General features: G+C 49.4%; 1 protein-coding gene across 7 annotated transcripts in view; it reads left to right on the forward strand.

Moving 5' to 3' along the window:
* LOC113487604 (peroxidasin homolog) overlaps positions 1-15793 on the forward strand; it is a 50060-nt gene extending 34267 nt beyond the window's left edge. For 3 of the 7 annotated variants that reach the window (XM_026862283.1, XM_026862284.1, XM_026862280.1), the window contains 12 exons: positions 1184-1342; positions 2678-2790; positions 4041-4197; positions 5653-5761; positions 6544-6701; positions 8164-9667; positions 10123-10257; positions 10869-11077; positions 11930-12044; positions 12405-12498; positions 12843-12960; positions 14283-15793. In XM_026862283.1, coding sequence (XP_026718084.1) covers positions 1184-1342; positions 2678-2790; positions 4041-4197; positions 5653-5761; positions 6544-6701; positions 8164-9667; positions 10123-10257; positions 10869-11077; positions 11930-12044; positions 12405-12498; positions 12843-12938 — 2849 coding nt within the window. In that variant the 3' untranslated portion in view covers positions 12939-12960; positions 14283-15793. The other 4 variants (XR_003399821.1, XM_026862281.1, XM_026862286.1 and 1 more) reach the window with 4 other exon arrangements.
* Positions 15794-16776: the final 983 nt, after the last annotated feature.

Genomic DNA, 16776 nt, shown 5'->3' on the forward strand with positions numbered 1-16776 from the left:
CTCTTGGGGTGCACGGTGCAGAAAAGCATCATTCACTGCTGACGCACCGCTGAGGTTTCTTGTAGCTTAGGGAAAAAACACTTTGGGCCAACAGGTGATGGTGAACTTTTAAAGTCTCCGATGATTGTTAGCGCTGGCTCCACTGAACTGATCCCATCCCACACTTTCTGGGACAGAAGCCAATAACGCTTGGCCCAGAGGCCCTCCAACTTTTCCTTATGCTTCGCGAGCCATAATTAATGGTTTAGTGCTGTGGAGAATTCATGGCTATTGTATTCCAGCTTCCACAGCAATAGCCCTGACACGGAGTTAAGAAGGACCAGCTGAAATTATCCTCCACCAGCATGTTCTCCATCTCCTTTAGCCTGTTTTCCTCCACTGCCCAGATTGCAGAAGATATATCTCTTAGAGATGTGGAAAGGAGCACAGTGACAAGAAGTAAGGTTAACCACTGCTTTGTAACCAGGTTTGCTCGGTCACTCAGCAATTCCGAGATCAGCCAGACTTTACAGTGCTCTCACAGGAGGCATGTGGAGAACAAGACAAGAGGAAAAGTGATGGAGCGTTGCTCATCTCAAAACCACTTTTGACAGCGTGGCGAGAATTCAGATCACTTTTGGTATTTGGGATGAATAAATAGAGCCCTTATTTGGAGGGAAATAGACTATTAAAAGAAAAAAAAAAAGTCACTAAACGGATAAGTTCTAATAATTTTGTTTGGGTTTGGTAAAGCATTTTGGTTTTCAACTTTTCTCCTTAAATAGAGGAAATATTGAAACAGCATTGTTTCCAAACCAGAGAAAATCAAAATAGCAAATTAAAAAAGACAATGCTAAATGTTTCCATTTATTTGATGAAACAGCCAGTTTGGATAATAGAACACAGATTTGCTCTCCATCAGGTGTCAATAAATCTGCAGTTTGCACTGAGAAAAGACTTATGAGGAAAGAAAAAAAAGGTACCAGCTCCTTTCCAGCTGCTTAGACAAGACAACTCAGTCATGATCCTGGGTGTGGGAAGAGCAGCATCTGTCCTGGTCCTCACTTAGCAAGATGAAGATGGTATTTCAGGGTGGCTGACGTCATGTTGGGGAAGGAATTTTTTCACTGTCGCAGAGATACCTCCAGTGGTGGGAAGAGAAATCTCACCGACAATTAACAAATTGTACTGCTCGTTTGACCAGGGGGGCCACTGCCCAATGACCGGAGGCACAGCATCCTCTCGACGGGTACCCTGCGGGTGATGAGGGTAGCTTTGCACGACCAAGGCCAGTACGAGTGCCATGCCATCAGTGCCATCGGAGTGAGGACCCTCCCGGTGCAGCTCTCGGTGACCCCACGAGGTGAGCTGGTGAGGCTGCGGGGAGCAAGGGCTGGCACGCAAACGTGCGTCGTTAATCGAACGTTGCGGTAAATGACACGCTGTCGGACAAGGCAGGGAATTACCCCGTTTGCTGTGGGATGAGGTTTTGCTTTTGCCTGGGAGTAGGCATCTAGCCATGAGAGCTCCATGAGTTGGTGGGAAGCGTTAAAGAGGTTTCTGAAGTGCCAAGATCTGTAAATTGAAAGAAGCTGCTTCAGTTTTCCTTGAAAATTTTATCTGGTAGTCCAGAAAAATTATAACCGTGGGAATGAAACTCATCTGATGTGGCCAGAGAATGGGATGGTATCAGCTGGCATCTGCACAAATAAACACTGGGGCAAGGTTATGTGACCAGAAATGACCTTTAAAACCCGTCAGATGGGCTCTGATCTCTGACCAGCTTGAGTGGAAAATGGGGCCCTTTAATATGTCTGGGAGTTGTCATTCAGAAAATTATTTTGAGAAAGGAAACAGAAGATTTTTGTTGGATAATTAAAAAAAAAATCAATTAAATTTTGAGTAATTTTTTTTTTTCTGTTTTTAAATTTTGGGTTTCCTACAGTATTAATTGTAAGATTTATTTTTTTTTTTAAATGAAATATTCTGCAAAACAAAATGATTCCTTCTGAGAAAGATTTTAACTCTGGTTCCAGATACATTTGTGTTAAACATTAGCTACCAGGTCATAGATTCAACCTAAATTTAGGTATTCTAAAATCACGCCTCTGTAAAATACAAGTCACACAGGAATGCTTTCATATTTTAATTTTCTTTTTTGTTCCCATATAAATGATGGTTCTAAAGAAGCGAGCATCCTTACTTGTTCACAAACGTAGTGGAATTTTGCTAATGGTAAACTGGAGGGAAGTATCTAGAAACATGAAATCAGTGATGCTTCAAGCAGAATTCACAGGATATTTTAAGACCGGCAAGATCAATATAATTATTTAATCTGACCTGACTAACACTTGCCAGAGAGCCTCATCCAATAATTCCTGAATCAATTCACAGTTCTTGTTTCAACTAGACCATCTTTTCTAGAAAGCCTTTGAATTATTGATCTTAAATGACGGAGAATCCAGCACATTCCTATGGAATTTCCCCAAGGAGCAGAAAATAATGAACATAAATTACTGAGGATTTGGGAGCGAGACACAGAGCCTGGGTAAACTGATACCCCTTGAAGAGCCCTTGCAACAGCAGAAGAGCCCAGCAGCTCTGGTTTGCCCCCACTGAGATGTTTTGCACGCAGATTTCTCTGTTTTCCTTGACGCGTTTCTTGCACTTGTGACTTTTTTTTCCCCGTGTTGCACAGTGATACCCGTGTTCCTCCATCCCCCCCAAGATGTGGTGGCGGAGACAGGCCGGGACGTTGCCATTACCTGCGCTGCCCAAGGGGACCCACGGCCCACCATAACCTGGGTCAAAGTAAGAGCTGACGGCATGTACTCCACGGTCACCGGGAAGCTGGGTGGCTCCTCCGTGGGGACACTCAACACCTTCCTCGTTAAACACCTCTCCCGGCACGACTAGTTCAATCAGGTTGTGCAATGCGCGTGATGAAAATTTAAGGAGCAGCATTTACGCTGATTTGGGGTTTTTAATGGTCTAAAAGAATGTGGCTGTTTCTCAGGCTTGAAGCCTTGCAACACACGTCGCTGTTTTCTTTTGTTCTTCTTTCCAAATGAGTAACTTGAAGCCAGAGACCTTCCGGGATGTTAGAAATGCTCCTTGACTATTCCTAGGAAAAACTGAAAATGGATTTTTTTCTGAAGTAGTTTGTCCTTATTTCCATGATTCCCACTGGTGGAACTGGGTGATGCTGGTTGGCTCCAGCTTTGATGGGGCAAAGCCGTGATTCCCTCAGAATCACACTGCAGCCTGGCTGCTCTTCTCAACAATTCGTTAGATGATCCTCTTCAGACTCTTTCCTGCTGTGCCCTAGTACCACACCTGTGACCTTCACCGGGACCTGCCCTGCCTTTGAGCACAGTCGGGCACAGAACAAATCAGAAGGGAAAATGCTTGAGCCTCAGTTACCCTGCAGAGATCTCGTGGGGGGTGACCTTGCAGCTTGCCTTGGGCTCCAGCCAACAGTGGGAACGGAAGGAAAGAGCCTGGGAGGGCGGCAGAGTGAGCTTTAGATTGGGGCAGAGCAGCAGAAAGATAGTGAGAAACGGGAGAATAAAAAAGGAAAATCTTGAAGCCGCTTCTGCCACCAGCCAGGTTGAGAGGTCGGTTTGATCTTTGATCAGCGATGTTGTCCAGAACCAGCAAAAGCTGGTGTCTGCAGCTCAAGGCCAGCAAAAATCCATCAGTTTCAGGTGGTCCCCAAATTGAAGACATTTAGACTCATTTATGTGCTGTGAAACTTCCGTGACAGCATCAGGGCAGAGCGCTCGCCCCCGCCAGCCCTGTGAGAAGGGCCAAGAAACTCGTGGGGTGTCTGTGCCTGGAGGCGGACCAGGGTGAAGGGGCTGAGCAAGGGCCCTCTGGCAGGGGGTCCAAAGCAGGAGCAGATGTCCTTGGATGGCTTTCTGGTTTCTTTGGAAGAGCAATGCTAACATCTGGTGGCCACATTCGTTCATTGCAGCCCTCTGCTGAACAAGCTGAAGGCTTGGGGTGGTGGGGAGCTTGCCATACTCTGACACATCTCCTGTCTTTTGATGGTGCCACAGGAGGGAATCCAGATCACAGAGAGCGGCAAGTTCCACATAAGCCAAGAGGGGACCCTTTCCATCCAAGACCTCGGCGTGGCCGACCAGGGCAGATACGAGTGCATCGCGAGGAACCCCTTTGGCTTCACCTCCAGCGCCATGCAGCTCACCATCACGGGTAGGGCATCTCCTGCGGGCTCCTCCTGAGCCGCCTCGTGTAAGGAGGGGCTGCGCTGTGTCGACATCTCCACTTCGAGCAGATGACACTTTTATTTCTTTAGCTTCCCTGCAGACAGGTTCCCTCGCGGGCGTGAGGGGAGTCGCTGGGTTGTGTAAGCCCGCGCGCCTCCCAGCTGCTCCTCGCCGGTTTCTCAGCTGAGCTGCCGTCGCTCCCCGCAAAGCCAAAGGTGTTGTCTTAAACCGCCTCCTGCGGGCCGAGCTGTCGGCGTGCGTGGAGTTACAGCCTCTGCTGGGAGGGAGAAACTTATTAAAATGTGCCAACGCGACAAGTCGTCGTCTGACCGTAACCTCGCACGCTAGGGGAGAGAGAAAGAGAAAAACAGCGTCGCTGCAAATAGAGGGTTTTAAATGTTCCTTCAGTTCCTTGGGGATGGGAAACAAGTCGCTCATTTTCAAGCTTCTGCTCCGTGCGTTGGGGAAGCTGTAAGGAATAAAGAGAAGTAGCACTCCTCTGCTAGTCAAACCAGAGGTCAAGAGTGGAAATTGTTCTTCTCGGAGGGTAGGGAAGAACCGATCTAGGGAAAAAAAAAAAAAATAAAAAAAATCAAAGGCAAGCAATAAAGTTAAAAATAGAAGTAAAGGGCTGTTCCTTAAGCACACAGGAATAACCAGCACGGATAACGAGTAGCTTATTAGATGAATTTAGTATCTGTACAGGGATTGTATGCAAGGAGCTGAGACTAATCTGAGATTTCTTTATTGTTTGCAATTATTCCTAAAGTAGTTTCTGTGATTTATTCTCAATTGGTACCTCATTTCCAGCTGGCTATTGCATATGCCGGTAGAGGAATGGGAGCTGGTTTGTTCAGCTGTGACAAAGGGCCCTGGCTTTAAAAATGCATCCTGTAGTAATTTTTAAGAATTCGCGTGTTGAATTCTGAAGGCAAGTTTTCTTTTTTGATTTAAAGTTATGTATTTGATGTGTGAACACTTAAGTTTGAACTGAATTAGGAGTGTTCCACAAATGGAAAATTCATATATGAGCAATACACTCAAATGAATTTCATCAGTTTTGGAAGTTTCCTTTTGTGATAAGTAAATACGTTATTTTGGGTTAACCCACTGTGATTTTTTTTACATTTTCTTTTTCCAGTTTAACCGCCAACCAAAGCGGGCATTTCTTTGCAAAGCTGTACAGAAGCAAACTCCGAATGTGTGTTTCACAGCCACCTCCTGAAAAAGTCACCTTCTTTTTTCAGGCAGTTCATTTCTTCTTCAGAATATCTGTTTTAAAAACTCAAATTCACAGCGTTAATGTTGCGAATAGAAACGCAGTTCGACCTGCAGTGGAGTTACTACAGGGCTTGTACCGATACACAAGACTTTTTTGAGCTTGGAGGGCAATATCGCAGCAAATTTTGGATATTTTGTTCTTTCTTTCTGCTTTGCAAAGCCACAGATGTCGGCCGGAGCGGTGACACGTTTGTAGCCACGTCGATACGGGAAGCCATCAGCAGCGTGGACCACGCCATCAATTCAACACGCACCGAGCTGTTTAGCAAGTAAGTGTGTGAAGCGCCAGGATCTGAGACTTGAGGCAGAAGAGATATTAAAAAAAAAAAAAAAAAAAGACAACGAATGAAGCTTTCTCCAATCTCATTTTATTGTTGACAATCTGCAAATGAAAACTACAGGAGTGCTTCGAGTATTAGAGGTTGAAGCTGCACCATGGAGATGTGAGGATGTGATAGAGCTTCACCACAGGCAGATGGGATTCTGGAGAATTCTGATACACGAATATCACCTCTTAGGCCCCTTCTGTTTGCAACGCGCGTTTTGTCAGCTGGAGTTGGCTCCAGAGACACTGCACAGGAAAGAAAATAATCAGCACAGTCGTGTTGTAAATGCAGCTGACTGTGTAGGGTGAAGTGAAATAGTAATAGAATCTTTCTAGCCGTTTCCTCAATGAAAAATGACTCCTGGAGTGAAGGGTAATTCCCTCCTTTTCCACCCCAATATATGTTTTTAGTGAAAAGACAGTTTCTATTAAGCCCAAAACCTCTGGGTTTCAGCTGTTGAAAAGTGAAAAATAAATTACTATAGCAGAAAAAAACAGAGATGCTGAGGAAATTAAATATGTCTATTTTCCTGGGGAAAAACCATATCCTTTCTTTAATCGTCTGCAATACGCAGGCAACCCACATCATTCTGATGCACTAGTTTTGGGATGTCGAGCACCAGACCAGGCTTAGAGCCTGACTCCTGCTGCCTGCAGAGTCTCGTTGCTCTGCACAGAGTCTTTTTATTTTAATTTTCCTGCATTGCTTCTCATTCCTTGAAACAGACGCCCCAAGACACCCAATGACTTGCTGGCTCTCTTCCGTTACCCCCGGGATCCCTACACCATCGAAACAGCCAGGGCAGGCGAGATCTTTGAACGGACCTTGCAGCTGATTCAGGAACACGTGCAACAAGGTCTGATCGTGGATATGAATGTCACAGGTAGGAGAGGTTTGGTTTCCCTTCTTAACTTTGTGTGTAGGATTAAATTAAAACGACGATGTGTAGACATCCCGAAAGTTTAAAAAAGTGCAACGGGTGTACCAGAAGTCCCCATCGGTTTTGGGTATATCAGGAAATGTGTTGTCTGAGTTGCAATTCTCTCTTACGGCCTCATGGTTTTCATAGCAGACAGAGGGTTGATCTCACATTTACCGTGTGAACCCGGTACTCAGGAAAGTGGCTCAGTTCCCTGTTTTGCTAAAGATTTCTCGACTGGCTGTGAAAGCCCTAATCTTTAAAAATCTTTAGCCATCTCACTCACAGAGGTGTACCTTTGTGGATCTGAGGTTCCGTCCCTCAGCAGCGCGGTCAGAGGGTTCTCCTGCCCTCCGAGTGGCAATGAGAATAACACTGAAAACTGGAGTATTTGGGCGCTGTAAGAGAGGAGGGGGGATATCACTCCTGATTTTCTCCTCTGTCTCTCTACTACTCTGACCTCTTAGCTACAAACAGATGAGTTCCAGCCACTCAGCTTCCTTTTATCAAGGCAGGGTAGCAAGCAACAAAGCAATGCAACACCAAAAATACCTAGTGAGGTCCAAGCATCCAGCAGCTGGACCCCAAAACTTGCTAACTGGAACTTCCCTTGTATACAACAGACGTTCCCGTACGTTGCACGTTCCCACCTATACGTGTGAGTCATCATGTAGCAGGCATCTGTGTTTGGAGCCCGTAAATATTTTTTTTCCTGCCTGGATGTATTCCAAGCTGCGAGGAGCCTCTCTCCAGGCTGCAGGTCTCGTCTGGGCTGGTTGGCCTGCCAGGCTCTCCTCCTCGTTTGCCCCGTCAGCATCCGCACAACGCAGCATTATTCAGCGCTTTTGCATGGCGTAGGGCCCTGGCAGTCGCCCACAGCTTCCCTGCTGCTCGTCACGTAGGGTTTGGAGGGTTGATGGTTCTCGAGGTTGCAGTAATAACCCAGAGAGATGTGAAATAAACCTAGAGAGGAGACCGAGACCACCTCCGCCATTTGTTCTACCAGTCACAACATTTCTGGTTTCCACCTCTGCGCAGTTTATGCAAAACTCTTTTCCCCTTCTTTGTGGGCACCTCCCACCCAGGGAGGGGGTGGAGTCCCCATCCCTGCGTGTGTTTAAGGGTCGTTGAGATGAGATGTTGGGGGATGTGGTGTAGGGGAGAACTTTGTAGAGTTGGGCTGAGGGTTGGACTTGATGATCCCAAGGGGCTTTTCCAACCTGAATGATTCAGTGGTTCTGTGGTATAATCCTGTGCCTCGTTTGCCTTCCTTAAATTCCATAGCATGGAATGGTCCGAGACCTGGCCTTCCCGTGCCCACCCTGACAAGCCCAGCAGTGGGATTCACACAGAGCCCTTACAGGGGATGGTGGGAATGGCTACAGCGGCCGTGGCCTGACCTGCTGCTTTGCCTTTACCCTCACAGGCTATCGGTACAATGACTTGGTGTCCCCTCACTACCTGACCATGATTGCCAACCTGTCGGGCTGCTCTGCCCACCGCCGCACGCCGAACTGCTCGGATATCTGCTTCCACAAGAAGTACAGGACCCATGACGGCTCTTGCAACAACCTCCAGCACCCAATGTGGGGTGCATCTCTCACAGCCTTCCAGAGGCTCCTCAAACCCGCCTACCAGAACGGATTTAACCTTCCCCGGGGGTTTTCCTTGGCAGAAGACGCCAGGGACCTGCCCCTTCCTCTACCTCGCCTTGTCTCCACCACCATGGTTGGGACTGAGACCATCACCCCCGATGACCAGTTCACGCACATGCTCATGCAGTGGGGCCAGTTTCTGGACCACGACATGGACCAGACGGTGGCAGCCATTAGCATGTCCCGCTTCTCAGACGGAGCACCCTGCAGCGAGGTGTGCAGCAACGACCCGCCTTGCTTCTCCGTCATGGTCCCTGCCAACGACCCCCGCGTGCGGAATGGGCGCTGCATGTTCTTTGTCCGCTCGAGCCCCGTGTGTGGCAGCGGGATGACCTCCCTGCTCATGAACTCTGTCTATGCCAGGGAGCAGATCAACCACTTGACATCTTACATCGATGCCTCCAATGTTTACGGCAGCACAGAGCAGGAATCGCGGGAGCTGCGGGAGCTGAGCAGCCAAAACGGGCTGCTGAAGCAAGGGCAAGTTGTGCCCAGCTCGGGGAAGCATCTCCTTCCCTTTGCTGTGGGGCCACCCACTGAGTGCATGAGAGATGAGAACGAGAGCCCCGTGCCGTGCTTCCTGGCCGGAGACCACCGTGCCAATGAGCAGCTGGGTCTAACGGCCATGCACACGCTGTGGTTCAGGGAGCACAACCGCGTTGCCACGGAGCTGGCGACCCTCAATCCCCACTGGGATGGAGACCTCCTGTATCACGAGGCCCGGAAGATTGTGGGTGCCCAGATGCAGCATATCACTTACGCCCAGTGGCTCCCCAAGGTCCTTGGGGAAGCTGGGATGAAGATGCTGGGTGAGTACAAAGGCTACAACCCCAACGTCAATGCGGGGATTCTCAACGCCTTTGCCACTGCTGCCTTCCGCTTTGGGCACACCTTGATCAACCCCATCCTGTACCGGCTGAACGAAACTTTCCAGCCCATCCGCCAAGGCCACATCCCGCTGCACAAGGCCTTCTTCTCCCCTTTCAGGATCACGCAGGAGGGTGGGATCGATCCCCTCCTCCGCGGGCTGTTTGGGGTTCCTGGAAAAATGCGGGTTCCCTCCGAACTCCTCAACATGGAGCTGACGGAGAAACTCTTCTCCATGGCACACTCTGTCTCCCTGGACTTGGCCGCTATCAACATCCAGAGAGGGCGAGACCATGGCATCCCCCCTTACAACGACTTCAGGGTCTTCTGCAACCTCTCGTCTGCACAGGAGTTTGAGGACCTCAGAAATGAGATCAAGAACTTGGAGATCAGGGAAAAGCTCAGGAGGTACTGTAGCCTGGACTCAGAAGGGTCAAAATCAAAATTGGAGATCAGTCAGTGAAAAGGTTCTGCTCCTCCCAGGAGAGCCACCAAATCACCTTCCCAGATACTGCTACCCGCAGATGGGAAGATAGGGTAATAGCTGTGGTTTAAGAATGGGGTAAGACAAGTGAGGTGATCAGTCTGGTTCTGAGTGGAATGTCATCAGGCACTGCTGTGGCATAGTTTGGGAGAAGATTGACCCTTGGAGCTATTTTCCAGAGAGAGAAAACTGCATCCTTATCTGCATTGGCTGCCTCTTCCCAGGGCAGGCCTTTATCCCATTGTCTTTCAGATAAAACCATTATAAATATTGCCCAGATGAGATCCTTGCATACAAATTCCTACGATGGGATCAGATGTAGATTACCTCCACACTTTGATCGTCTTTTAACATTTCTTTACTATCTCTTATCCTGCAGTTTGTATGGAACTACCAAAAATATTGACCTGTTCCCAGCCCTGATGGTGGAAGATCTTGTCCCTGGTACCAGAGTTGGACCAACGCTGATGTGTCTGTTAACGACGCAGTTCAGAAGGCTGAGGGATGGAGACAGGTATTATCATTGGTATTCTGTTTGTGGGGATTTGTTCCCTACAGGGAGGAACAGAACCTGTAATTTTTTTATTATTTCTTGTCTTAAAATAGAAGGAGGAGTCTCCTCTGTCCAGTGCATTTGCAAAAGGACTTGCCAACAGTTACTGTCAATGTGTCCTTTCCTGATTTAACGATTCTTATTTCACTGCAGGACACTGGGCACCATTGAGGATGTGCCCAATGTCTCCTAAAAATGCTAGAAAATGTCCGCAGGAGTTTTCTTCTAATTCCAATTTGCTGATTGTGTAAATGAGACACGTCTTTGCCTAGTGATGCACTTCGGGCAGGAGCATTGTTCACTCGTGCCCCAACCTGCTGCAGCAGAGCTGTCTGAGCCTTGGGATCCCCCTGCAAGGGGCTGTACCTGCAGGTGGTGGCACCCTGCAGCTCCGGCCAGCAGCTCACGGGGGTTTGTGGGTTTGGAAAAGGGCAGTCTGCGTTCATAACCACCAGAACAAAAGCTCCTTTTGAGGGGTGTGGGCGCTGCACACGCTCTTCTCCCTCTCCCAGATTCAGTCCCCATCCTATTCTTCTACTCCTGAGTCATGCTGTGATTACAACCCACTGCAGATTTTGGTATGAGAATCCTGGAGTCTTCACGCTGGCGCAGCTGACTCAGATCCGACAGGCGTCCCTTGCTCGTGTCATCTGTGACAACAGTGACCACATCCAGCAGCTCCAGAGAGATGTCTTCCGGGTGGCATCGTACCCGCAGGGCATGGTCGGCTGCGAGGAGATTCCCGCGGTGGACCTCCGCCTGTGGCAGGACTGCTGTGAGGGTAAGGGAGCAGGCAGTTCTAGCACCGGCCGACGGGGCGATGGCTCTGGGTGGCATTAGTCACGTGTAATCGGCTTATGTGAAATGTCAGGAGTGGGTTTCAGGCTGCACCGTGAGAACCTTGTGTTAGCAAATGGATGCAAAGAGGAGAATAGAACAGAGTAAGAGTAGGAGTAGGAATAAGAGTAGGAGTAGGAATAAGAGTAGGGGTAGGAATAAGAGTAGGAGTAGGAATAAGAGTAGGAGTAGGAATAAGAGTAGGAGTAGGAATAAGAGTAGGAGTAGGAATAAGAGTAGGAGTAGGAATAAGAATATTTCCATTGGAAGGGACCTGCAGTGATCATCTAGTCCAACTGCCTGACCACTTCAAGGCTGACCAAAAGTTAAATCAAATTATGGAGGGCATTGTTCAAATGTCTCTTAAACACTGGCAGGCTCAGGGCATCGACCCCCTCTCTGGGAAGCCTGTTAGCTTGGTTGAATCTGGCCAGAGGTCCACCCAGCTGAGGGCTTCTGGATCTGGCAGCCGGTAGCTGATGCGTGGGGGAGAGACTGAAACAGGACACGGGCATGGTGATCCCACCACGCATCGCTTTACGGATCTGTTTGGGAGTCTGTAAGACTGCCATTGCACCACGGATCCTGCTATGGTCCCTCTGTGCTGCGTTCTGAGGCCAACTGAGGCATGGGAAATCTGTGCATGATGTCACACATCTTTGTTGCCTCCTCCCCTCCAAGAGATGTGTCAAGGGTGGCCGGTGAGGGAGGGCAGCACTGCCCTGTGCTGCCTGCAGTCCCTGGGTTTCCGCTTTAAACACGAGTGCTCACTGCAGACTTCCCCTTCCTTCCCAAGACTGCCAGACACGTGGGCAATTCCGGGCTCTTTCTCAGCGGTTTCGAAGCAAGAGGTCTCCTGGCTTCAGCTACCCAGAGGAAAACCCTGCCAAGCTTAAGCCTGCCTTCCCCAGGTGTAGTATCACCACTTCTTTCACCTCCATTTTCTGAAGCATAAGTAAAGTTTTTAATAACTCAGCCCATCCAGACCTTTGAAATTGGCATTCTGCACAGGCCGGGAGGTCAGGGGTGTTTCAGTGGACAGATTCCAAGCTCAGAGTCCTCCAACGCTTTAGTGCAGAGCCTGACTCTGATATTTAAATATTTAGGCTGAGTGGCTGTTTAGCTGGCATCTCTTGGCAGGTGAATCTGGCAGTCGGGCCCTTCTGTTTGATGCTTTACTTGGAGGCTGATATTGGAGAAGGCAGAGTGATTCTCTCAGCCAGGAAGCTGACGTTTGCATAATCCGTTTCACTTTTTATCCCTGACCCCAGAAATGAGGCGCCTGCTCCGAGCCCTTCCTCCAGAGAGAACCTTGAGTCCCTTGTGGCTGAACTGGAGAAGACGGTTGCTTCCCTACAGAAACAGGTAAAACTTTGTGCCCCAATGTTTGTCTTCCCGTGGAGTCACCCCAGGAGCAGGATTTAGCTATTTACTACGGGCAGCCTCCGTGAATTCTGTGTCCTCCAGAGCCAAGAGCAACCATCCGCTTAGAGGGAACGAGTGGCAGGTACAGAAGAGGTAGAGTAGGGAGAGAAGAGCTGAAGCTGAGCTCTGTGAGCTCAGACCCCTACAAACTGTAGGGTAAAACGCAAGTTTGAGCCTCAGTGAAGGCAACTCGAGCCAGAACTTTCTTCTGGTGATTTGGGAGAAGTTTATCCGCGCAACGGTGTGGACTCCTCTTAGAGCTGCTGCTTTCTTATCCCCACCAGGTGAACGCGCTAGAGAGGCAGCTGAGGTGGCACCACAGGAACACCACCGGCACGTACGGGCAGGGGAAGACTGGGGACAAACGGAGAAAAAGATGAGCGTGTTGCCTGTTCGTATAAGGTCAGTGTGTTTGTTCTGGGCTGGGGTCCAAGACGTGGGTCAGTGTGGTGCTGCTGAGCGTGTGGTGGGACACCTCGGCCGTCTTCACGTACTGAAGAGACTGTTGCAGAAAGGAATGGAGCAATCCACTGATGAGTGGCCCAAGAGGTAATAGGCTTAAATGCAGCAGGTTAGACACTCATTTTAACCAGCGATGATTAGTGACTCACTGGAATGGGTTGTCTGGGGACATTGTGGTGTATCTGTTCCTGGAGGTCTTTTAAGAACTGGTTTGGCAAAGATGGGGAAAGACATAAGTATAGGATGGACTAGGTGGACTGGGTGAGGTCTCTCAGGCCCATTCTCCTGGAACTATGGGTAGGTTTCTTCTAACAACACTTAATATCACAACCCCAAACCCAACAGCCTCCAAAGGACCTTTGTGGGGAGAGATATCACAAAGCTCAGCGATGGAGTAGATGGACTGGTTCCTCCTCGGGGTAACAAGGCCATCGGGGCAGATGGAGCAATCCATCATTTGCTTACATATTGGCAGAGATTCCCCTCTCAACGTCTGAGTCATTGTGCGCCTCTCGTCTGAAGGCACCAGTCCCTCTTTTTGCTCAGCTCAAGCCAAGGGAGCAAGGCTGTGAAGTGCATGTTTAAAGTCACTGTCACACCTGCCAGCCTGGGGACTCCTGCTGCTGCTCAGCTGTGGCAGGGGGCTGGCAGAAAGCTGCCAGACCTCTGGTCCCTGGTGTTCAGGTGCGTGGCGAGCCCACACTGAGCTCCCTTCGACCCCTTTCCACGGAGATCCACGCAGCCTTGAGAGGATGAACAACTCGCACCTGCCGGTCTGGAGGTGTTTAATGGTTTTTATGTGTTGCAAATGATTCCTCCAGGAGCAGAGGGATTATGCAGAAGTGTTGTTTTGCCAGGCAGTCTGTACTAGAAGGAGCATCTCCTGGAAGTTAAGATTACAGGATAGGGCAAGCAAAGGCTGATAATCTCGGCAGAAAGCAAAAGGGGAAGGCTCTAGGCTGGCCACAGTTTTCCAGTCTGATTTGGTGTGTTGGTCCTCACAGATTTTTCCAGTCGAACAGCAATTCCCCTTCAGAAATTTGACATAAATTGCAGTGTGACATGAGTTGTCTTTTTCTTGCCATCATTTCAGATCCTTGCAGAGCACTCTGGGGTTTACAGGGTCCCTGACAAGTGTTTCTGTGGGTTTAAGGGGCTGTTGCTGTTTTCATGCTGCAGTCCCAGACCTGCCAGGCACTGCACAAACAGCCTCCAGCTGCCTCCCATGGAGTTTTTTTTTCTGCTTTCTTGTGCCATTTCAGGTGCCCTGTGACCTGCACTCCTGCTTTCCACCAGCCGGTCTGACCCCCTCCTACAGGGCTGAGAAACAGCAGCCACGAGCCCCCACGATGCTCTGTCTCCTCTCACACCTCCTGTACCACTCCCTGTCCCAGGACAACTGTACTTCTGCCTGTATTGAACCCTCTGCACTGACTGTCTACGAGCCCCTCGGCCCCTGGACTGTTCCTGCCCTTGTCAGCCTCCCGGGGATGGGCTCTGCCTTCTTTGATGGTGACAGAGCAGCAGTTTGCTGAGATGCCACTTTCATCCACCATCCCCAGGAAACGGAGAATAACTGAAGCTGCTTTAGCGCCTCTGTTCTGCTCTTCTGCTCTTCCCACGCAATGCTGTCGTCATCCACCGCCCCTTGCCTGAAAAGTCCCACGGGCACCCAACCAAAACAATTCATTAAGAGGCAAAACTTTTCTCGAATGCACTGCGGTGCCAGAGAGCATCCGGAGAAACTGAAAAGACAAAATTACATGAAACCCAAAACAAACGCCCGGCCGTCTCCTCGTGCCAACAGAAGGAGCAAAGAAGAACCTCGGGGCCCTGGCAAGCACTGTTTGGGCTGGGCGTGCAGTCCCTGCCAGCAGCCAGGAGCGGAACCCGGGGAAGTCTCCCGGCTGTTTGGGTGCTTCAGGACCGGGTGCCAGACACGGGAGACGGCAGCCGGCCGCGGTGCCACCGTCAGCTGCCGGGTGTCACCGGTCGATGGGTCACGAGGGGCTCACCCTCGCTCACACGACCCTGCGAGGGCTCAGAAACATTTTCCTCCACACGACCTGCGTTCTCCAACTTCCTGCCCCTTTGGGGGTTTAATTGGATTTAAGTTTCTCTTCCTTTGTGGGTTGTTTTTGTGTTTTTTTTTCCCAAAAAGGCTCTTTGCTGGAAGATGTATTCCAAGTGTGAACACGACAGGACCTGGAACAGACCCTCAGATCATCAGCTGCAACGGGCGCTCTCGTTAGTGGAGGGGATGCTGCTGGGTTCCGTCAATTAGAGCAGGAGAACACCATGTGCAGTATTTGACACACGGATGAATGCAAAGTGCTGTTTGTGTTTATCGCTCCCAGGTGCTCTGCGACTGAACCAGGACTATGTAACCGGCTCTGCTGAACAGCTCGTCTGGTTTTGTTGCTCTTTGGAGGTGCTTTTTAGCGGTGCTAGAACTAAAGTCCCTGTGTATCCACTAGAGCCCCAGATCTGTGGACAGATTAGTTTTTAATACATCCTTGTAAGATGGTCACAGGGACTAAAGGAAAAATACTTGATCCATCAGATATCTGTGCCTTCCTTATCTTTTTCACTTTTCCTTCATCCTCCCACCTTCCTTTCCACAGTGCAAGGACCAGAAACGTTTATGAACATGCTTTCTCTTTTTTTTTTTTTTTTTTTTTTTTTAATTTTTAGGTGTTTTATAGTACCAAAGGGATTCAAACCAGCAAAGGATGCTCCTGGAACTTTATTAGGAAAATAAAAAAAGATACTAGAAAAAGGTTGTGATTTATCAGCTGTTTCCTGGTGTGGGACTCTGAGCTGTGCATGTGTGTCCTGTGCAGACACGGGTTTGCAGGGATGAGTGTGTGTTATGCTTGTCTGGTAAGTTCAGCTCAGAGGCGGTATTTAGTCCTCAGGGATGTTTGTCATTTTGACGTACCCTTTCATTTAGATGCAAATCAAGATCCGAAGCCTTGCGTGTTATAAATCAGCTGCACTTGTCTATCGCTTGTACCACTAGAGGATCTAATCTGGCAGAGGTCACTAAAGGTAAATCAGTCTCCAGTCTCCTTCTGCAAACCACAAGTTTACCAACTCCGCATTCAAAACAGCGCAGCATAAACGTTCGGTGCTTGATCTCATCAGATAATCTCTAAAGGCATAACCAAGCAGCCCATTTTCCTCCTGATGGAGCTTGACGTGAGGAGCAGGCGTGTCAGGAGCGCTGCAGCAGGGCAGCGGAGGGGATGGCCCTTCCCCAGGTGTTGCAAACCCTTCTCCATCCCCATGCTGAAGTGGGAAGAATACAGAGAAATCACACATCCCTGCGTGGCACCGAGGGAGAGGCTGTATGCGGGGCAGGTGGGGAGAGATTTGGGCGAATGACCCATGTATTCAGGTGCTACTTTGGTAAGGAGGGAGCGGAATGTTTTAGTAAAGACTCCCTGACTCCCTTGTTTCCTAGTCCCCATCCGTGCAGCAGCACGCGCAGGGCACGCTCCCGGAGCGCTGGGTCCTTCCCTCTGCCCTGGGCTTGGCTGCCTGGCGGAGGGTGAGGAAAGACCCTCAAGCCCAGGTACTGAAATCCTGCTCTTGCAGCTTGGTTGGGCAGCAGGAGACACCCGGGACACAGCAGACCAAGAGCTGTTGACCCCAGGGATGGGTCCAGTTTGTTCTTCATACACCATACGGTTGCAGGCTGCAGCCTAGACCCCTACAATTAATTTTCCTTTTTTTTTTTTTTTTTTTTTTTTT

This window comes from Athene cunicularia (genome assembly GCF_003259725.1).
Source record: "Athene cunicularia isolate RWA chromosome 20 unlocalized genomic scaffold, athCun1 chr20_part1, whole genome shotgun sequence".
Lineage (NCBI taxonomy): Eukaryota > Metazoa > Chordata > Aves > Strigiformes > Strigidae > Athene > Athene cunicularia.